The sequence below is a fragment of the Misgurnus anguillicaudatus genome, chromosome 21 (genome assembly GCF_027580225.2).
Source record: "Misgurnus anguillicaudatus chromosome 21, ASM2758022v2, whole genome shotgun sequence".
Lineage (NCBI taxonomy): Eukaryota > Metazoa > Chordata > Actinopteri > Cypriniformes > Cobitidae > Misgurnus > Misgurnus anguillicaudatus.
The window spans coordinates 67962-91329 of record NC_073357.2 but is presented as its reverse complement, the minus strand read 5'-3'; the positions used below and the strand labels follow the sequence as shown (position 1 = coordinate 91329).

Sequence of the window (23368 nt, the reverse complement as noted above, 5' to 3'; positions counted from 1 at the left end):
TTTTCCTATTCTTCATTTATTTGATCTAAAAAAGACATAATTGCGATTTATAATTCAGTTAAGTGGATATTGGCTGCAGGTCCTTTTTTAAACAAACATTCAAACAAAGTTTTAAACTAAATCCTTAGTAAGAATTCTGTTCAAAGTCAGCAGCCGTTTCCAGTTAATATACAAGATCTTTTTATTTGAAATCACACAGTTGAGATAGTAAGGTGCATTTTGACAGTATACGCTGTATGCATACGTGACAACAATGTGGGATTCTTGTTAGTATAACATCCATGAGGTCAGGCCTGATGGGTCATAGTTTGTTTTTGATGAGGCCAGTTGCAGTTAGGAAAAAAAAGTTTTCTTGTGGTGTGAGGTTCTGGTCCTGATGGACCGCAGCAGTTTCAAAGCAGCAGGAGAGTGACGGCGGTGATTTAATGTACAGGTTCATGACAGGGAAACAAGTTCACAAAACTCTCTCTCAAAGTTTTATTTCTTTGTTTAATATCGTTCGAGAATGTCACTGGACTTTTATTGGTTCTTGAAAGCTTTTTTACACTCGTCCTCACTCCATAAAGCAAAGTGTGTGTTATCTTTGTTTGTTTGCCTCTTTGCCGGCTAACTTCCAGGTGACGTGCTTACCTTTTGGGAAGAGTTATGCACTGACACGTGGTTTCACCAACCAGATGTATTTACACTCGTTCAATTTCGTCTGAAATGCGCCCAGACCACCTCCTGAAATGGTTTGAGCAATCGGATAAATCTGTCTCGAAAACGTTTCAGAGGGCATTTACACCTGGTGGTTTTACGATTGGATAGCTATCCGATCAGAGAACACACATATACTGACCAGGGACCTCATTTATAAAGCATTTTTGACGTGGAAAGTACTTACCTCCACGTCAGGTTGCGACTTGACGTACGCACGTTTCCTTGTGGCAATATTGCAGGTAGGCATATTCGAAACTTTTACAGCGTCAACATCAAATGTATTAGAGCTTAGATCGGGACCAAAAAACCAAGCCCGACCCTACCAAAGCCCCTGCATGTTGTGTCAGAGCCCGGCCGACACATTAACTGTAATTATGAGCCTGAGACCAATTTAAACCGGACAATGCTTTAATAGTGCACCATGACGTTCTCAACTGCAATTCAGAGTTGTTTGAACTACAGAAATCTGTTCAGAATTATCTTAATGAACTAATCCAACAAGGACGAAGAATGTAAACTGCACTGTTTGTTTATTTAGAATGTGCATCATTGTTGCATGTTTTTGTTTCCAAAGAAAATGAACAAGAGACTAGGCCTAAAGAATGCCCTACTCTAAAATAATTTAACAAGGTTTTTGATAATATATTAAACACTTTTTAAATAATAATATTAGATATTTTAAAATGTAGGCCTATTCCGATGCAAAAAGGTGGCGCCCAAGCTATAGGTTCAGGAAACGATTTTCTAGTTCGTCATTTTTTTCAAAAATACCTAAAAATCTAGCAAAATTGTTTTGCGGTGTTTAATGCACATATAAATGTTACAGAACATATGCTTTATTGAATGAAAGTAAAAACTATCAAATTAAATAATTAAAACGACATGAAAGGAACTAAATTTTAAAGCCTCGGTGTACAATAAGGGACATGCGACATTTAAGAGTGGTGGGTATTTCAAAAATTAATACAAATTATTCCCATGCATCGATTTTAATGTTCAACATCTGTAAATCCAAATGAATCCATATGGAATATAATCCGACAGTTTAAGATACGATCTTTGATTTTTAAAGTTGAAAATATCTCATTTTTACACCGCCGCGCAGGAGGCATGGCAAATTGAAACAAAACGTACAGGACACATATTACGTTTACGTGTAAAACTATGTTTAAATGAAACCCGTGAATTGAAAGGTCCACTAATAATCGTCGAGTGATGTCAATAAAGTTTCCATGTTAGAATTTAGAAATATTAAAAACTTAAGCAAACGACAACAAATATGTTTTCTTACCACTCTCCATTGTAGCAGGGAAATAATTTGACCTTTGATAATTTCATATTTATATGCTGATGAATTAAACTAGGGGCGTTTACAAGGCGGAGTTCTAAGAACATTCAGCTGCGCACAATTTCAAGATCATTTGTGATTTATAAACTGCACATCTGGAAAAGAGGCGTACGCTCCTTTTCTATGAATTACACGTACGATCATTTCAGAAATGGTCTTAGATTAAATGTAGGATAGTTCTTATGTCCACTTTTATAAATGAAGCCCCAGGTGTAAAAAGCCCCTAAGTTACTTACATCACACATTTTCACATTTAGCTGAAAAGTTGTTTTTGTTTAATTTAACATTTTATTTGTCATAATGCCAAAAACAACAAAAACATGTCGATAAGATGTTTTAAAATATTTATGATTTGTTATCAATAAGTTACAGGTCAACCTACAAAGCAAAAACAAACTTAAATGCAATAGAGAATAAGCTACAAGCAAAATTATTACATTAGTGCGTTTTAGATTTCCTTGCATGTCATTTTCTCAGCTTCTGGACGGAGTGGAATTTCCTTTTACAGTTTTCTTGAGATGATGATAATTGGGTAAAATCTTCATCAGGAAATCCAGCTGTAGCGTCTGCGGCTGCGGTCTCTCGGTCTGCACCCGTCTCAGACACTCCGTGCCGTAGATCACAGTGTTTTCAGGTATAACCTCACATGTGTTCACCTGACAGCATGAGCCCACAATACAGCCACTGGTGAGCATCACGTTCCTGCCAACTTCAGCTGAACACACAACAGAGTCAATATCACACACTATTTTATATTGAAATGCTGTCATTATATCGATTTTATTTATGTTTTTGTTTGAAATGTAATATTTTTATTAGAGGTTTTCATATTCCAATAGTGTTGATGGTTTACCACCACAGCGTTTTGGTTGCATGTGTGTTTAATGACAATTGGTTGGAGGACGAAAAATATCTGAAGAAAAACAGGCAGTAATTATGAAGCGAGGTGTGCGTTATGTAAAAAGACGATACAGCTGGGGACCATGGGCCACATAACGCTCAATTCAAACATGAAAGCAGAGAAGCACAAGAAGTATGTTTCGTCGCAGGCAAGTAGTTTGCGCATTAGTATCTTCTCATCTTCTTCTTTTGAACCTAGCAATTTGACCTCTTAGACTCCCACAAGGCCATCCACTTCATCAAGCAATGCCTTCAGCAGCTTTGCGACTGTAGCTACCCCTAATGCAGAAATACTGGTGGTATTTCAAACTGTAAGCCACCACAACTCATACAACTCAAATGAGGACATCCTCCTAGTTTTTCAAGAAATGTTCCCTGACTCAGAGTATGCGAGTACAGTCACATCCACAAAACCTCATACTTAGCACGATTTGGTGTTGCCCCGTACCTGAAGAAGGAACTAATTAATGTTCAATGAGTCCATGAACACAACAACAAAAACTAAACAGATGGACTTGCACGTCAGACATTGGTCAACTGACATGACCGGCACCCCGGTGATTTTAAAAATTCAAGTGATTTTAAAAATTTAACCGCAAAAGCAGCTAAGGTGAGTCGTTTTCTGTACCCACAGATGCATGTGCGGTTGAATGTGTCCGGTCCAATTCCAATCAGACGTCATGATCCCTATGCCCTTTAAAGATCACTTTCAAACTTTAGAGAGAGTTATGCTACTGTGTCTCATATATTAGTCCATTAACATACATTTGGTGTATAAAGCAATGAAAACAATGTGATGTTTTCATGTGGAGGGACTGTTTATGCTACGCCATTTGGAATTCGCCCCTGTCTGAGTGATCTCCACAGTCTTCATTATCAATTAAAACATTTGTTTATGTTTGTGTGTGTGCACCTGGTAATTATCACATTGTGGGGAACATTGTGACCAGTATTTTTGTCACCTTGTGGGGACATTTTGAGGTCCCAATAAGGAAACAAGCTTATAAATCAGAATAATGTTTATTGAAAATCTAAGGTAGCAGAAAGTTTTCTGTGATGGTTGGGGTTTGGGGAAGGGAATGGCAGTTTGTACGATATAAAATGCATTAAGTCTATGGAATGTTCCCACAAAACATGGAAACCAGAATGTGTGCGTGCGTGTGCTTGTAGAGAGAGGCAAGTTCTGAGAAGGGCTTAAGACTATGTGAGGGACAGAAATGTTGTAGATTTGACAAACTATGAATTTGTTTTTTCTGTCAGGGGCCAAGGGCTAAGCGAGCTTGGTGTGCTGCAGTTTAAAAAAAGAGTGCCAGGGTGCGCTTTCAAAAATATGCAAGGCGGCACTGGACAAGTGCCCTCTAAAATATGCCACTATCCATAACATAACGTGTGTGTGGTGGACCCAAGGAAAGTGTATTCCAGCCCTGACGAATGCATGCAAAAACTGAAGCGCCTCATTGAGAAGTTTGTGCTGGACAAATAAGTGACAGGGATATCTTCTGGTAAAGTATAGAAATAAGAATAGAATGGCACTCACTGTTTTTCACACTTCCTACCATTTGTATCAGTCAAGACCAAAACGTATAACCCGTAACATAAAAGCTTAGAACTTATATCCCACAACATGTATTCCCATTTCTGTGTACATATTTGATACTATTCAAATGATGAGATAGAGGTAATGTTATGTCGTCTACAATTTAAACAGGCCGTTCCACAAAAAAAACCTACACTTGTTTTTTTTTTTTAATAGGACAGGTTGGCATGACTTGAGCTGCAGAACCCAGGCATTTTTCTTAGTAAAAAATATTAGTCATGAAAAGGAATTAACAGAAAATCAAATGTATCAGTGTGGATTGGGCTCTTTAAAAGAACACGACTTTGCATTTTATGTTATGTTGTTCATTTTTTTATTGATACTGGCTCTCCTTTGTGTATTTTACAGGTGATGTGATTTCTCAACAGTTTGAGAAGGCCTTTTCCAATGAGGCCAAATCGCTGGAATTTGCAAACTTCCAGCCCTCGGTGTCCAGGGTTGACACATTCCTGTCTCAGCATCTCAGTTCCTACTCTGATTTGTGGAACTTCTGCAAGAAGTTACTATTCCTCTCACATGGACAAGCTGAAGTGGAGCGGGGCTTCTCCATAAACAAAGAAGAGGAGACATGCAACATGTCTGAGTAGACTGATGTTATTCAAAGGATCATCTGTGATCAAGTTAACGTTTGTGGGGGATGACACAAGTGGGCACACTTGGAAGAGGAAAAAAGGAAGAGAGAGACAGAAGAAAACTCCTCAAAGAATTGGATTCTGTGATCAATGTGGTCATTTTACTACCACTTGAACTTTCAGCTTGCTCTGCCATTCTATCTGCATCATTCTCCAAAGATGTGCAAAATTTTTTAATTGATTTTTTTCTTTTGCTTTAGCTCTTTTAGATCCTATTCAAAATACATTCTTTTCTTTGAGACGAGCTAAAGAACTAATTGAGTTGGATGCAAAAATTGAAAATAAGATTGTAAAATTGACACAACTGTCACAAGGGCTTTGAGATGGAGAACTTAAGTTGGTTAACGTACCTTTGGTGATTTATTTGAAATTTGAATTATTTTCTGAATGTCACTGTCCTAAAAAATCGGGGCTAGAAAATCAGTTTCGTTTTTGTTTGATCAGCCCTGTGACTTTATATAAGTTCAAATGCAAAGACATTTCCCTATTATTTATCATCCTATGTAAGCATGATTGTTTTCATGCTTTTCTGTTTGGATACTGTTATACAGGGGTGTACGATATAATGATATTTGATCGTGAACGATTAAAATGTTTTGTCGATCCACTTTTTCGGAAACATTGTTATATCGTGATTCGTGCCTACATCAAGTATGCAACAAAGTGCAAGTACGGGACACCGAGGAGCATGCTACACGAAGTTACAGGCTCATATACTTCGCTTGTGAGTTCAGTAGGATTTAGCGAGTTACCAGCAGGCTTGTATACTTTGCTCGCGAGTAAGATTTAGCAAGCAATGCAGTGATAATGGATGAAAACACGAAGGAGTTAATAATCGTTAATATGGAAATGGTTTGGATTTTCCCCAATAGACACGAGGAAACAACAGTTATTTGCGAATTCTGCAATTATAAGATTCACACCTCAGATGCTAACACACCCGAAAGAATATGCCTTCAGTCAAATTGTGAAGGGACACCACACGAGTGCTTCAGGTAGGCCAACAACTACACAGCCAGAAGCTACAAGCTTAAAAAAACAACATTAAGGAAGGAAGCATTTGATAAAGGAACTCCATATGACAGGACAAGTAAGCCCTGGAAAGATGTGACAGGCGCAGTGACATTTTACCTTGCCAAGGATATAGTTCCCATAAAATGTGTGTAAAATAAGGGCTTCAAAAGGCTGCTCAAATCATAGATCCACGTTACGAGATACGCAGGCAGAAATATTTTTCAGGCACTGCTATTTCATGTCTGTATTCTGAATGCCGCAGCAAGATGGAAAGCAAAATTTAAAATGTTAGGTTTATTGCTACAACAGCTGATTTGTGGTCTAGCCGCACTTCAGAACCTTATTTAAGTTTGAGCATTCACTATATTCATGACTGGAAGTTGTGCAGTGTATGTCTAGAAACAACATACTTCCCACAAGATCACACGGGTGAGCTTATATAGCACAAGGCCTCAGGGAAGCGCTCGAATGTTGAGGACTGAAAGAAGTGAACATGACCTGTATGACTACAGACAGTGGAAGTAACATGGTGAGGGCTTTGGAGCTCAACAGTTGTACTTGTCTGCAGTGTTTTGGCCACAAACTTCACCTAGTGCATTATTAAATCCATGCATTTTTTTATAGGAAAAAGTGCCAAAGACCCCCGTGTTGAACACATGACATCTGTCTGCAAGAAAGTCGTCAGTACTGTAGCTTTTCTTTCACTTAGCTGAAACTACCTCAACAGAAACTCATCATTAAGTCTCCAACACAATGGGTTTCCAGACTCAACATAATTGAGAGAGTTCTTGAACAGGAAAAAGCCATTTCTCAGGTCCTGAAGGCAGACAGGAAGACGATACATTTGGTGCCCTCATGGCAAGACATTGACGTGATGGAGTCTGTGAAAAAGACATTGAATCCTCTGAAAGGCTTTACTGGTGAGGACTGTGTGAGTGTATCTTATGTAAAACCAGTGCTTGAACTATTGAAAGTCAACATCTTGAGTCTGAATGATGATGACCTGCTGGATATGGCTTCGCTTGTCGATCCCAGGTTTAAAACCCAGTACACTGACAGAGACAAGATGGAGAGAATACAAGTCAGAGCGGTTTCTGAGCTTTGCTGACCAAACAGAATCCAGCTGCTGCAGCATCTACTACTTGCCTAACCCATTATCTCTGCTCCTTCAACTTTATATTGTGCCTATATTTTGGATTCTATTTATTAAAAGCATTTTATTTGTGTATTGTTTTTGATAGTTTCACTCTCATCTGAATATTGGAGTAAACATCAGGAGTTTTGAAAACTAGACCCTGCCTCCAGTCTTTATTTGGATGGAGTTTGGTTTGCTGCTAAATTCTGTTCACACATATTGAAACACACAAGGAGAGCAGTACGAACACTTTTTAGGGATATTTCTTTTGAGGAAAAGTAGTGAAAGTCAAAGGTGAAGCAACATCTCAAAATGTGATACATAAATTAGAACTTTCAGCAATAACGCGTTAACATCTCAGATTAATTCATTAGTCATTAGTGTGTTAAAATTATTTAGGGATGCATCGAAAAGAAAAATATTGGCCGAAGCCAAATAAAATGAAAAACTCAGCCAAATGCCGAACAATTTTTAATTACATTTTTTATTTTCCTAATTATTTTGCCATTTTCCTCACCACAAGTTACATTCAGAATGTTATTTTTACTCTATTTCACATTATTTAACAATGAACATTTTTCAATAAACATTCAAACAGTCATTATAGGGCCTTACACCTGTTAATTTCTCTGATCAGATAGACTTGTTTAAACTGTTCCAGTTACATTAAACCACACAAATGAGGTGTAACGATTAATCGATTCGTATCGATGCATCGATTATACAGGCGCCGATTCGATGCATCGATACGTCTGTCAGTCGTAAAATGCAAGTGGAGGGTAACAAAATCTAATAGAGGAAAAAAACATTAACCAATTAATATGCATTGTGTGTATTTATGTGCTCAGTGAAAGCTTTTGATGCAGTCTCCTCCATCTTTTCACACTGCTCTACCCTTCCAGATTATCACCGTTTAATACGCCTCTTTTTGGAACCCCTGGTGTGAAAAGCACTGCCGAAACAGTTTATAAAACTTTTAGGAACCAGTTCTCACCTTTTGATTCAATTACGTTGTTGTCCCCAATTTTCAATGCCTGAGACACTGAATAAAAAAAAGAAATGACAAATGTAAGTTGCATTTGGCAGAAATAAGCTTCATGTTGTTCTAGGGGTCTGATAAAATGGAGACACAGAGCCAACTTCAAAGACATTATTGATACCAATGGTCATGGGTTTGGGTTCCACAGTATCGCTGTCGGGCAGGATGTTCTCAGGATAGCTGCACATAAGCGTTTGTTTATTTCATATACACATGAAACAGAGACACAATAGACTTAACTTGAATAAGATGCCTTACCTATTAATGATCAATGCCTGCTCCTCGATTAGATTTCCCTCTCCAATCACAATGGGTCCAGCCTCCGCAATGATGCGAGCTTTCGGGTGAACGACCGTTCTTGCTCCTGAAATGTTAAAATAATATGGGGTTGTGGTTCTGTCAGGCTACTGATGAAAATACTTAAATATTGTGTTATTTTGTGAACAGTCATACACTGTAAGCCTTAATGTTGGTACTTAATCAAGTAATGATGACTAAACATTACTTAAAATTCTACTTTTTGGAACCAGAACTTAATCTTACTTTGTTTAACTTAGAATCTTACAAAACCAATAAACTTAAATTGCAATTATCAAAATTATAAAAAATAATTAAAGCTGCAAGCAGCGATGGAAGGGCCCTTGCACGCATGTGCACCACCACTCTATGGCCTTAGTAAAGCAGTGAACCAGGGGGATTTAAATTTAAGTGGGTAAATATAGGTTGATATTCAAAGGAAGTTTGATGTGCCACACCTCCTGTGTGCAGCAGGTGGCGCTATGATTGTAACTGATTGTTGTTAAATTGATGTGTTCAGGCCAGGACTCTTGTCAAACTTATGAAGTCTGTGACAGGTCAGACATTGTATGTCTGAGTTACAACAGCTTTCTCATGGTGAAACATCAAACTTTGCCAGGCCGCCACGGACACGCCCCTTTAATGAAGTGTTAAGATCTTCACAATTTAGCATTCTGAAGTCCTTAAGTTCAGATTGACCAAATATGATGATGATCTGAATAAATTTTTATGAGCAGTAAATCACAGTGTAAAACATGCCATTTCCTGCTGCCAGCAGGTGGCACTATAACTTTTACTGAATATTTTCATGTTGATGTGTTCAGGTAAGGACACGTATCAAACGTGTGAAGCGTGGGTCAGATTGGACATTTAAAGCCTGAGTTAGAACCACTTCCTGTTTCATTGCGAAACACAGAAATTTGGCAGGCCGCCATGGTATCACCCTCCATTGAAATGTCAAGATTAGCATTGCAAATGCCTTTAGATGACACAGACCAAATATGATGATGATCTGATTAAATGTCTATGAGGAGTTCGTTAAAGTTTGAAGCCCAGAAATTGCAAAAATTGCACTCAAACTACAGAGAAAATTAAAAATGCCGACTTCCTGTGGGGTTTAGAGCTTGGCTCCAATAGACTTTGTAGGTCCTGGGGTGATACATGATCCTAACGCATTTCGTATCTGTACGTTTACCGTAGCGAGGGGGCTGCTCTTTTGAATTTTTGTAGGTGGCGCTATAGAGCCATTTTTACACCCTCAGTTCTGAAGCCTATTTCAAATGGAAATTTTTGAAACATATGACAGGTGTGCAACATTTCATGACTTTTTGAGCTTGGTGAGGCTGTCAAAAATGCTATTCATTTAACGATAATTGGCAAGGCCGCCACGGACACATAAACAAAAACATTTGTTTATGTCTCAAGTGTGTGTATAGATTACAGTCAGAAACCAGTCTGTGCTTATTTGTTCTTAAAGAGACAGTAACCTCAATTAACCTACTTAAGTCTGTGTCATTAATGTTAATCAAACAACCCAAGAAGAGAAAATAATTTCTGTAGCTAAAAAAATATAATAATATTTAATTTATACAATAAAGACAGTGTTATGATTTACTTAATTTGATTTCTGTACCTAATGCTAATTTCAGACCTTACTTAAATGTGCCACTTTGTTCTCTTTTATAAATGTTTGAAATTTCTTTATGTTATTACATTTTTCCCACCCCTTTTTGCTGATCCGAAAAATAATCCAATCCGTGTCTCATACATTTTAATGTGATCCAAACCATGAGTTTTGTGATCCGTCACACCCCTAGTAAATTATTACTAAGGGTGTCACGATTTCGATTTTAAATCGAAATCGATCGAAATTAAGTCACAGCTCCGAACTTCGAAATAAAAAATGGGATCGTCGATGCTGCCACGCCCCCATTTCACGTCTGGTCGGCTTGGCAAGCGAGGAAAAAAAACTCTCAGAGATGCCTTTAAAAACATCTGAAAGCGATCATATTTTAAACACGAGGGATGTAAGTTATTGCTACAACTCCTTGAAATGCATATCATAAAAAGGATTACGTGATCTGACTTTGGACAGAGCGCAGCTCTCTGCACGTGCGCGATAGTGAGGGAGGCGCAAAGATGCAGCGGGTTATATTTTAAACAAAAGGATAGTTTGCCTCAGCTTGCATGAAACGCATAAAACTGAACAAATACATAAGGATTACTACTTTAGTTTATGTTCAGACTTCGGACAGATGCGAGAGCGCATGCACACGTGAGACAGAGAGAAGCGCAGCTGCTTATGATGCTGGATTTATTTCAGATGCTATGAGTCCAAGACACGCGCATTAAGTCCATGTGCATTAAGTCCATGTTAGAGATGCGCGGATGGACTATTATTTCATCCGCAACCGCATAACAAAACTCATCATCCGTCCACCATCCATCCGCACCGTTTCTGACCAGTTTTCAAAACCGCACCCGCCCGCCATCCGCTGACTGGGCGATGCAAGACGCTGCTGATGACAGCCGCGAGACTAGAAAGCTCTAGAATATCAGCAGTGAACTCCGTCTTCGATCGGCGCACATGGGACAAAAACAAATAAATAAATAGCCTAAATTAAATGCACAAATTACATAGCCTGCACTGGTGTCATCCTGATTTACCACTTTGTAAAACGTATTCCAGGCAACCCTTTTCTGACATTCTATTTCCTTTGTTTTTAATTCTCATTTTTGAGTTTGCCACGTTCCTCCTTCGCTGGCGTTGATAAGAGCTGTGTCAAAATGCATCCTCAACGAATGGATCCTTAACAGCCGAGGATATCCCAAACAATTAAAAGCTTTATTAAATAAAAGTGTGTATTTATTAGAAAACTTTTTCTTGTCACTGTTTTAGTATTATAAGTTATGTTTTGTGTTAATATTATTCTGTTTATGTTGCGTATATTTCTAGGTTGATTATTTGATATGCTGTTGAATAGATTAATCTACATCAATGTGTCATATGTTCTAAAATAAATTAATATTTTCTGATTACATATTTATTTTAATAAGTCAGAAATGTCTCCGCTGTTTTCTGCTGACAGGCGCGGTGGGCGCTACTGGGGGCGTGTGCAGCAGGTGACGCAAATTGTGGGTCCTCAGAAGGCTAGACCGTCTCATTTCAGTTCTCTTCTTGAACTTCTGTGGCTGCCACTATGAAAGGCAGAGAGGTCGCATGCTTAGAAGGACACAGCTAATAACAAGCAGTCGACCGAATTTAATAAAAAAAAAAATTTGTCACGTCATCCGCCCGATCTGTGTGTGCAAGAAGCAATCCTCTCTCTACAAGCTCTCGCGTTAAGTGAAGCCCACAAACCCCCATGCGAGTTGTGCAATGTGCATGTTAATGTTAAAGTATTATAATAATAATAATAATAATAAATAATGGCATACAATTTTTGTCTAAATTATATGCCATATAAAAAATATGTAAAAATCGAGAATCGGATCGAATCGTGTCCTTAGAATCGAAAATGTAATCGAATCGAGGATTTGGAGAATCGTGACACCCCTAATTATTACACATTGATAGTCGTTTTCGGCCTTGGTTTCCTCTTTTTTCCGTATTTGGCCAAGAATTTTCATTTCGGTTCATCCGTAATATTAATGAAAAAAAATCAGGAAAATATACCGCACACCTACCATGACATGGCGACATACATACCTACACACGCACTATATATATTTATATTATTATTATTTATATAAAATGAAATATACTTGAAATACAAAATTTATCGAACTGAGTGGCCAATCGTCAATCTGCGTGGGCAAGTGCCACCCTGACCGTTATGCAGCCTAGCCGCAGCATCAGACCGAACAAAATCAGTCACTTTGTGCATTTAAAGGTAAATATATCAATGTGGTGCATTTTGAGAGTAAAAATAAGTGACTAGATCTATGAGGAATTGTATGTTCTTGTAAAGGTGTCAGTTCAGGCGGCCCGCCTAAGCTTGGAAACCCTACAGCCTTAACCAGGTAGTCAAAAAAAAAAAAAAATTCACTGCACAAAAGGCCGTCAAGTGCATCTTGGAGAATAGCACGTACGCGCTTCACATCGCGAGCAGGGCCGCGCGCCACACGATTGAATTGAAAAAAGACGTGGTCCGGACCGACACTGTCTGGAGGATAACTAACCAGTTTATAAGGATAAAAAAAATGTTGGTTCCGACCCTGTCAATTTATGTGCGACCCAAATTTATTTTATGAGCTTGGGGAATAAATACACATTAAATAAATACACAAATAAAAAACTTTGAGGCGAATAATTTACGTTTTAGTACAGCACCGTTTTTGTAAAGCACGCGATGCAACGTCCTCCAGCAATAACAAACAAGGCAGCTACACGCTCGTTAACACAATCGTTCACACATCATTGTCGTTACTTACAAAGTCACTCGTAACTTTTGGTGTGCATTCGAGATGCTGTTTCGTGCACAGAAACGTAATCTTTTGCCCCCGCCGAAAGTTGTAGAGACCAAAAAAGACGAGCTGAACAATGGCATGGGCTTTTCTCTTCCAGAGAGCACAAACCAAGGCTAATTTTTGCTGACAGTAAGTGAATTATAATATTTGAATGTATGGTATTATGACATTTGTTAAAGAGTTCCACTTTTATACTTTAGCCACAGGCTCACGCAAGATATTTTTCATATCATACAGTGTTTCCCACACATCAGTTAGACTAAGGGCCAATCCCATTTCTCTGTCTTACCCCTTCCCCTTCACCTACCACTTCGTCTTACCCCTAGCCCTTGTCCCTCAAAACCAAGTGTTAAGCGCTAGGGGTGAAAACATACCCCTATGAAATGAGACACCTTAATATTTACGGTTACGTCATCAGTGAATCAGCCGCCGAGTTTCTTCTGGCGTCCCTGTGTGATACAAGACGGTATACGTAAAGCACGTACCGATGTCTCCAAAGCAAGTAGTGTTATGCACTGATATCAAACGAAATTCGCTGCTAAAGTTAATGGAATTTAGTTAAAACTGTAAACAAGAATGCAGTACATTCATGGCTAGTTAGAGAAATACGGGAATGTTGTGCAAATCAGCAAATACGGGAATGTTGTGCAAATCAGCAACGTAACGTTAGCGTAGCAAACTAGCGAAATTTTAAAACATTTAAATTAAGAACATAATTCAAATATATATGAACAGGACTGTGCAGAGCACAAAACAAGACGTTAGTAATTTTTAAATTAATTATTAAGCCGAAAATACTTACATTTATGGGACTCTCTGGACGCTCTGGCCGTTATTTTTGCCGGTTGCGCAGTGTATTCTGGGTACCCCTTGGTTTCAAGTAAGCTTGCGGAAATTCTTGGTTTTAAGGGTTATCTACCACTTGCCCTTAGCCCTACCCCTTGATCAAAACGAGAATTGGGATAGCCCTTACTCTCACGTGAACGTGCAAAACTAAGGGGTAGGGGTAAGGGGAAGGGGTAAGACAGAAAAATGGGATTGGCCCTAATTCTAGTTAGACAGATTCAACACCGGCCCTTTCTCCCTCTCTCTCTCTCACACACACACACCCGAAGGGAATGATGTGTTTCCATTCATTAAGGGGCATACTCACCAAATGCAAGTTCAACGATTTGCGCAAGTAGATTACATACAAAGTTAATACAAAAACACAATCAGACGTGTCCTCGCAAATGACGTGAATTGGGCTGTGCAATTGCCGCGAAAACATGTGCTTTCCCTTTAAACGAGAGAGAGAGAGAGAGAGAGAGAGAGAGAGAGAGAGAGAGAGAGAGAGAGAGAGAGAGACAGAGAGAGAGAGAGAGAGAGAGAGAGAAGAATGGTACCCACGTCGAGAAACCTTTATAGAAGACTAGAAACGTGTTAAGGACTAAAGTATGTATGTCAATCGTCTAATTACAGTATGTTAACTGGATAACACTGGATATAACTCATTTTATTTTAGTTACACAAATCAAACGTTGATCGATTGATACTCATCTTTGATAGATGAATACTATTCCACCATCTCATCTTTAAATTATTTGCAGAATAACTATACTCCAAGTAGTATTAGAAGCAAAGGGAAAACTGTTGACCATTAGATTCAGGCATAATACTTTTTTTATTGTGCCACCCTAAGATTTGTACTGGCCCCTTTGTGCCCCCCCCCCCATGAAAACAATCCTGGGGGCACCACTGACACACACACTCCATTAAAAAGAGATAATCCGTGGAGACGTGGCTCTGCGCTGCATGAGACAAAGACGCAATATAGCCAAAGTCACCTCAAATATATCCGCTATTCAATTTAGATATTTAACTATTTCCTACCTATCCCTTGCTGCCACTGGAAATAAAATGTAAAAAATAAAATAAATTCCCTACCGACAACCAACCAGAACCAAACTTTTATTTTTATGCCTAAAACATCTCAAAGAATAGCGTGGATGCGCTTCACACGTCGAGCGTGCACGCGCACCACACGGCCGAAATGAGATAAAGACGTGGTCCGTCATGTCTGGAGAATAGCCAGTTGAAAAAACATGTGTTCGTGAGAACTGTAAGAGGACTTATGTTTTGGGTTTATTTAAGACTGTTATTGTATTAGTCTATAGTTCTTGCAAATTTAAAGTAAGTTAGCTGGTGATTTTGTTGTTTGAGCAACCTGCTAGCTAGGTTTCATGTGCATGTTGATTCAATATAATTGTTGAGCGCTCTTGCTCACTTTATTTATGTGCATTATTTACATGCTACAGTAGTTACACTGCTTTAAGATAATGTCATTAATAGTGGGAAATAATCAGTTTGTTTTTTACAATTTTTGCGCCATCTATCATCGTTCACCTGACGTTCTACAATCTGCTTTAGTTTGTGTTTATTAACCCTTTAGTTTCACTTCATCATGCAGCTATTCCCGTTAGGGGCAAAAACATTTAATTTATTAATAATCTAGTATGTGTTCATTTTCTGTCATAGTTTCTTCAAAATTAAGTTTTATTTGAGTGTTTTAAATAAAAATATTTTAACTTTCATCATGACGCCTACGCCCTGTCTCTTTGATTGCCACGCCCCCTTCCCAGCCCACTTTCCCAACTCTACCACCTTAACTAACACATTTTCTGCAGAAAACCCTGAATATGTATGATAATAATAATAATAATAATAATATTATTATTATTATTATTAAGGCACACAAGCCACATACACAACTTGATAAATGAGATTTAGGGTTACCTCCCGATCAGGATTCGGATACATATGCAGGGCTTAAATTGGGCCATCTCACTTTGCTTCGCGCCAGTGTACGCGCTGCGCTGGTGCGTGTGAACTGACCAGAAGCGAATAATGAAGTGTTTTCATTAATAGGCTTCACACTCGTGCATGCGATGCACCCATGACAAAACCAGGTTTTTACAGCTCATTTAAACAATACATTGATCGCTTTTGTCACCATGTGCTCAGTTAATCTACATCAGTACGCAGCTCCGCGTCTCACTCACAACCTCAAGAACGCGCATTCGCGCAGGATCATGACATTACACATTAGAGAGAGAGAGAGAGAGAGAGAGAGAGAGAGAGAGAGAGAGAGAGAGAGAGAGAGAGAGAGAGAGAGAGAGAGAGAGAGAGAGAGAGAGAGAGAGAGAGAGAGAGAGAGACTGACTGCTGACCAGCTTAGGGAATCTCTATGGGGTATCTTATGCATAGAATTAGTCAAGGAGGTTGAGTCTTATAAGTTCCTTCAAAGTTTGATGTTCAACAATTACATATAGTGTGTCAGAGTAGAAAGTGAAGTAAGTTCAAGAAGGATGTGAAGCCCCATTTACCGATTGTGACGTCTCCTCTGATTTCACTCTCCACACACACCACAGCACCTGCTGCAATCTTCACACTGAAAGAAAAAGAAAACAACACACATCAACAATAAACAAATACACGTCTTTATATTAAAGCCAAAGGGTGGGTTGCACCAACAAGTATTAAATTAAGTAGAGTTTAGAGCTAATCTAGAGTTTGTTGATCTCAGTTTAAATTTAATTTGAGTTGTGTTGCACCACTTAAATTTAAACACAGATTAACAAGTTATAAATTAAAACTTTAACCTGTATTACAACCTTCACCTGCAATTTATTTTGTCCGCAATGATGAATTTTTCAGTGTAATTAACCATCATAAGCCCCTTTTTTCCTGTATACGTTAGAGTTCGTTGGGGGTAAAAATGACCCCAGAAATTAAAAGAGTGATTACAAAAAATATATACATTTTTAATGATAAAAATAATTTCATATTTTTTTTGTTTACTTCCCATCTATACAATAATGTGGTGTTATGAAGATATGAAGAAACTTTTGTTCCTGTTAACCACTCAATTCATCAACTACAACATTAGCTTGCCTGTAAAATATCTATTTTTTATGAAAAATACACATAAATTATGATCTAAATTTGATTTAAATTGTTTTTAGATATTGATCTAGATGTTATGTGTTGAATTTGACCATTTAGTGTTTAGAAAAAAAAAAGAACTACAGTTTAGGAAATAAATAATTTTGACCATCAGATGCCCATAGAGACCCATTCATTTTACTGGATGTTTTTATTTATTTATTTTTAACAGGGACCATACAAGCAAACATAGTTACAATACAAAGCCTGTAACTGATGCGCAGCATATAGAGTTTATAGCTAGAGCTAATTTTCATCTCCTGTCCCTGGTTGGGCATTTCTAAGAACATTTAAAACAGATAACATTTCTTCAACACACATACACAAACACACACACACACACAAAACACAATAAATGAAAAATTAGCACAAATTTGGTTTGCCTTTAGCCACAACTTAACCCCTGAAGTAAACTGTTTCAAGTCAGAAATTGCCTTAATATCAGATGGTAATGCATTCCATAGTTTACAGCCCTTAACTGAAAAGGCAGACTGTGCAAAGCCTGTCCTACAGTATTGCACAGTTATGATTTGAGCTGCTTCTGGTAACTCTTTGGCTATTCTGTATTTGAATAAATGTACTAAGTGACTCAGGTGCTAAATTATTAATACACTTAAAATTAATTTAAGGAAACATAAATTACCAAAACTTTCAAAGCTTAACAAGTTATATTTCTCGAGTATGTAACAGTGGTGGTGGCGAATTGGCTTTTTATCCATAATTTTTACTGCTCGATTGTAAAGTGAACTCATGCGTTTTATTGCAGATGGAGCTGCTTGCGCCCAAACTGTCATGCAGTATGAAATATGAGAGAAGACCATAGCATGCATGTGGCCAACTGCTCGACATCATTACATTTGTGAATTTATGTCTTCGTCTTTTTGTGTGTGTAAGTTTTACTGTGTCTGTTTGTGTGTGTGTGTGTGTGTGTGTGATTGAGCATGTCTTTTCTATATTGCATTTGTGCTCTAGTACCAGGCCTACCTTTCTGAGTCAAAATTTTTAGATTTATTCTGGATGCATTGATTTTTTTGATGAACAACAAGAAAAAAAATGATTTTTTTTGCATTTCCCATTCATTTCAATTGGGGTAATTTTTACCCCCAAAGGGCCTCTTTTGGTAATTTTTTACACCTTAAAAACAGCGTTATTTAAAAAAAGAACACACACACACACACACACACACGTTAACACCTTACTGTTATTGTTACTAAACAAGCTGCGCGCGCATGAAACCTGATCGCCGAACACAGAGGGGCGGGACGGCACATTTTCTGCCTTTTCGGCAGCTGCAACTGGAATGTTTCTTCAGGCTCCGGCGTGAATATAAATGACAGGGACTTCAGCCGCGTTTTCATCACTGCGTGTCAAAAAAGCCAATTTAAGTCCGTATTTTTTCTCTTCTTAAGTTCGGTAAAAACACATGATGGGCTTAAAATTTTGTTTAAGAATCTGTTTTATAATAATAATAATCTCTCTTTCAGCGCGCCTATGTGTGTGTGCGCTGCGCAACAGCCGATTTGAATCTGACAGAGTTCTACACTGTATATTGAAAAATCCCACACAAACATTACAGCGTAAATACTAGGTTTAAGATTGATTTTATATATAACAGATACTCTAGATACATTTAGATGGTAATGTTTTAATGTTTTGCTTTAGTGTTTTAATGTCAGAAAATCATTGAAATGTGGGCAAAATGAAGAGAAAGGCAGCAGATAGCATCCTTATTCAGAAAGAGTAGCAAGAAGCAGCCAAATGAATCTTAGTAAAATGCATTTCAGCGGCCTACAAAATTCACATGATTTTCTGGTCTCTATTGTTTTTTCAGCAATAGGAGATATGAATTCTGGTTTCAAAGTAAATTTCAAAAGTTTTATTGATTAAATAGTTTAAAAAAACATGAGGTTGAATTATGACTATAAATTGTATGTTAATCTCAATTCATTTGAATTAAAATTAAAGTATTGTAGCAATTGTATGTTATACATCATTGTAATTAACACACCTATAATACTTAATAGTATTTTAAGGTTGGATGATAGAGATTTTATGTGCCACCCCAGAGTAACTGCTGGCCCCTGCCTGGCCACCCCTATGAAAAATCCCTTGCTCCGCCACTGATTAGCAAAACACAAAGAAATAAATTATACTATAAATCTTTAACCGGACAAGTGACTTTAGTTTATGGACAAGTGAAACATAAATGTACTTGTCCGAAGGACAAGTTCCTCAAAAAGTTAATGTCAAGCCCTGCTATTGTATTGATTAATGGAGCAATGTGGCAGGAAATATTGTTGAAAAGGGATAGAAAATAATTTTTTTGTCCACCGGCCACTGTGACTGATGGATTACAAAATCTACCAGCCACTCAATGTTTTTACCAGCCACTTTCTTGTTTTTAACCGACAATGTGTAACTGCATGTGAAAATTAATACATATTCCCATCCTCTGATGGCTGCTTCCAGCAGGATAATGCACCATTTCACAAAGCTCGAATCATTTCAAATTGGTTTCTTGAACATGACAATGAGTTCACTGTACTAAAATGGCCTCCACAGTCGCCAGATCTCAACCCAATATGGCATCTTTGGGATGTGGTGGAACAGGAGCTTTGTGCCCTCGATGTGCATCCCACAAATCTCCATCAACTGCAAGATGCTATCCTATCAATATGGGCCAACATTTCTAAAGAATGCTTTCAGCACCTTGTTGAATCAATGTCACATAGAATTAAGGCAGTTCTGAAGGCGAAAGGGGGTCACACACAGTATTAGTATGGTGTTCCTAAAAATCCTTTAGGTGAGTGTATTTAAACATATATCAGTGACATTAACCGCCTGGTAACCGGCCCATGTATATTTAACACACCAGTTTATCAATTTTAACAGTTATTAACCCTAACAGAAAAGAGAAACACATTTTAACTCAACATTCAACAAAGAACATCCAGCATAAATAAACAGTCAACATTCAGCAACCGATCTTAAAAAACAAATATTACATTAACATAACATTGAATATAAACACCCTGCAGCTATCATCAGGGGCATATTTTTCGTATGTTGCTTAAAACATCCAAGATAAAACGAGACATCCAAGATAATATCATCATGCTCATCATCATGATTAGTATAGCTGGATTCAATTGTTTGAGATTATTGTGCATTTGTGCATTGCATGAAAAGGCAATACACATTTATAGTAGAAACACTGAAACGCTGTGATTGGCCGGCTGTTACAATAGCCAAGACACGCCCATTTTTAACCCCTGTGGTGCACGAGCTATTGATGTAAGGTTATTGTGAACTTTTTATAATGCTGAATTTGTAAGCAGCTAAAGCTATTTGTACATTAAATCACCCTACATTATGTTACATATTCTGTGAAAAATATAAATATATTTATATCTTTAATATTCATAATCATGATTGCAATCAAACTTTGATGCTCCTTAAGTACTTTAAGTCTTTTTTAAAAACAGTTAAATTGCTGTTTTCTCTGTTTATAACAGCAACCTAAAAAGCCGAATAAAAAACTTCATGTGATGTCTCTAAACTGATTGATTGTAAAGATCATCTCTGGATTCAGCAGCTCTTTCTTAAAACCACAGCCAATGCAACACTTTCATTGTTGATAAATGAACTTGAAATTAATTCTCATTTTTGTTTGTAATTTATTATAAGATTGTGTTTTCCCCTCTTTGGTGCAGTTGTAGATAATACACCAACACTTTCAGCAGTTCCCAATGTGGTAAATGAGGTATGTGCAGTGAATGAATGTAAATGTTATTATTATATTATAAAGTCCAACTGTTTCTGATTATTTATTATATTGTTTTTTTTATTGTAGATCACATCTAGTAGTGCTGGTTAAAGATAAATAAGTGCTGTTTTTATAAAGGAAAGTTAAAATAAATGTAAAATTGAATGTGGTCATAAGCATGTTTGTCTTAATTGTCATTCGTTTAAGAATAATAAATCAAAATAATGTTGCAGGTCCTCAAAAATAAGTTGCAGAAGTAAGCTACAGAAAAAATATATATTTTTATATTATATATAGTTTAAATAACAACGCTAAAAGATTCAATCTATTTTTTTTATTACGTGTTGAATTGCGCTCGTATAATCGAGAATACATGACTGCGTCAGACTTTTCGTATCACCTCCGCTTAAAAAGGTGCAATCTAATGAAATAAATCTGCTCGCGAGCAGGTTCAAGCTTGAGCACACGTTGCTATGACAGCAAGTCCATGATGAGCTTCGAAGACCCAAATAATCCAAGATCAAGCCAACAATCAAATCCATCTAGTGAGTTAGCGACGTACAAAGAATATGTCCCTGGATTATTTCACATAAAGCCAAGCGTGTTGTGGGTGTGACCGTTTGAAGATGCATTCTGGAGCAATGAAACAGTGTTGTATAATCAACGCTCTTACAACTTTATATACTGAGTTGTTTTCAACTTGATATGGATGAAATAGAGGTTATAAATGTGACGATTTTACCTTTTCTGCCCGCTTTGTTTTGCACTCGTATCCGCCATGTTAGCTCGAGCGATGTCGTCATGAGCGATTGATGATGCCTGATCGTCCTTCTTCTTCTTCTGTAATTTTTATTGGCGGTTGACAGCCAACATGGTGCATTACCGCCACCAACTGTTGGGTGGGTGTGGAGCATCAATGTGGGTTAGACGTTTAACTATAGCAGTTGTCCTATTCTTAGTCTTGTATTGCCATCTGTTCCTTTGGATTCCTGCCCTGTTTAATATTGACAAATACTTGTATTTGAATATTGTAAAAGTGTCTCCCAGTGTCTGATATGTCCCAATATTCCTGCCATAGTTTTAGTGTGTGACTTTTAATAATGGTTTTAATTTCTGCTTTAAATATGAACACTTAGATTAGATGATGAGATTTTCTTTTTTACTGTATTCTTCTGTGGCTTTTTGTGTTTGTAATTTTTATTTTTACTTTATACTGTTGGCAGCAATATTGTTTGTTATCTTGCATAAATGTCCTGTTTTAAATACTGTAAAGTCTTTACTGCAGCAATTCTGTCTCTGTCTACTTTTCCGTCTTGAATTTCTGCAGCAAAACAAACATAATGCATGCATTTACTAAACCCAACCAAACAAAAATAAACAGACTTCAAAAGAAACTGCAGTGCAAAACTCTATATCAGTACAATATATACTGTCTATTGTATAAGGACAGACTGGCACATAAAATAATGCAGTTTTTGTTTTTCCATCTGATGTTAATTTTTTTATGACATTGTGTTATGATTGACTAAATGTTTCTGTTGGAAGAGAAGATGGGTTGGTGATTTTGTATAACTAGTTGATTCTGTGCATGTTTACAGTGTTTTGTTAAACAGTGTAAGAGTTTAGTTAGCAATGTGTTACTTTAAGCATGAAATTAACGATTTTGCCAGTTGTGTTGTGGTCCGTTAAGAGTTTTAAAAAATTGTTAAAAGTATTGAAAAGTCTGTCAAAGCAATTGTAAAAAAAACTGTATTGGTGCTGTCTTACTCTGCCATGCATGAAAGCACACAGCTTGTGTATCCTGTGTATTAGACCTGCCAATGTTAAAAAGAAAATACTTATGCCTGCCCTAACTACATGCAAGTTTTAGTCTCAGACGTGCACTACGCCTAGACCAGGGGTGGGGAACCCTGGTCCTGGAGGGCCACTGTCTGGCAGAGTTTAGTTCCAACCCTAAAAAAATACATAAAAACACCTGAAAAATCAAATTCAAGTCTTCAGGATTACTTGGAAATGAAATTCAGGTGTTTGATTAGGGTTGGAACGAAACTCTGCAGGGCAGCGGCCCTCCGGAACCCAGGCTTTCACACTCCTGGCCTAGACGGTGCAACAAGTGTCAATTCTATGTCTGTCGTAAAACGCACTTTACGTCCAGACTAGTCTTACGACCGGGTTTACGCCCAGCTGGTGCAACCGGCCCTAGCTCATTAGTGTTTTAAAGGACACACCCAAAACAGCACATTTTATCATCTATAAAGTGGCAATTTTTACATGTTATAATAAATTATCTGTGGGGTATTTTGAGCTAGAACTTCAAATACGTACTCTAGGGACATCAAAGATTTATTTGACATCTTTAAAAAGTCTCCTTTAAATTTTAGATATTTCCCAGAAGGCGAAAAAATTTACATCAATCATCCTGTTCAGAAGTTCAAATAACTTACCCCTGGCTGTTATGTGTTGTGTTGTCTTCTTGTTGCCTCTCAG

At 37.5% G+C, this 23368-nt stretch overlaps 1 protein-coding gene across 1 annotated transcript; it reads right to left on the bottom strand.

Annotated features, from left to right (window-relative positions):
- Positions 1–2374: 2374 nt before the first annotated feature.
- Positions 2375–21753, bottom strand: dctn6 (dynactin subunit 6). The gene is made up of 6 exons (XM_073858757.1): positions 21624–21753; positions 16497–16561; positions 8623–8728; positions 8457–8544; positions 8320–8368; positions 2375–2762 (listed from the first exon to the last, which is right to left on the bottom strand). The coding sequence occupies exons 1-6, from the start codon at positions 21659–21661 to the stop codon at positions 2521–2523; spliced, it is 588 nt and encodes a 195-aa protein (XP_073714858.1). The 5' UTR covers positions 21662–21753; the 3' UTR covers positions 2375–2520.
- Positions 21754–23368: the final 1615 nt, after the last annotated feature.

Excerpts from the sequence above, each read along its gene's own strand:
- dctn6 (XM_073858757.1), bottom strand. The coding sequence starts at position 21,661 with ATGGCGGATACGAGTGCAAAACAAAGCGGGCAGAAAAG. Across the intron at positions 8,729-16,496 it reads CAGAGGAGACGTCACAATCG|GAGCAAGAACGGTCGTTCAC; the intron begins GTAAATGGGGCT and ends TTAACATTTCAG. Across the intron at positions 8,545-8,622 it reads CAGGCATTGATCATTAATAG|CTATCCTGAGAACATCCTGC; the intron begins GTAAGGCATCTT and ends GCTTATGTGCAG.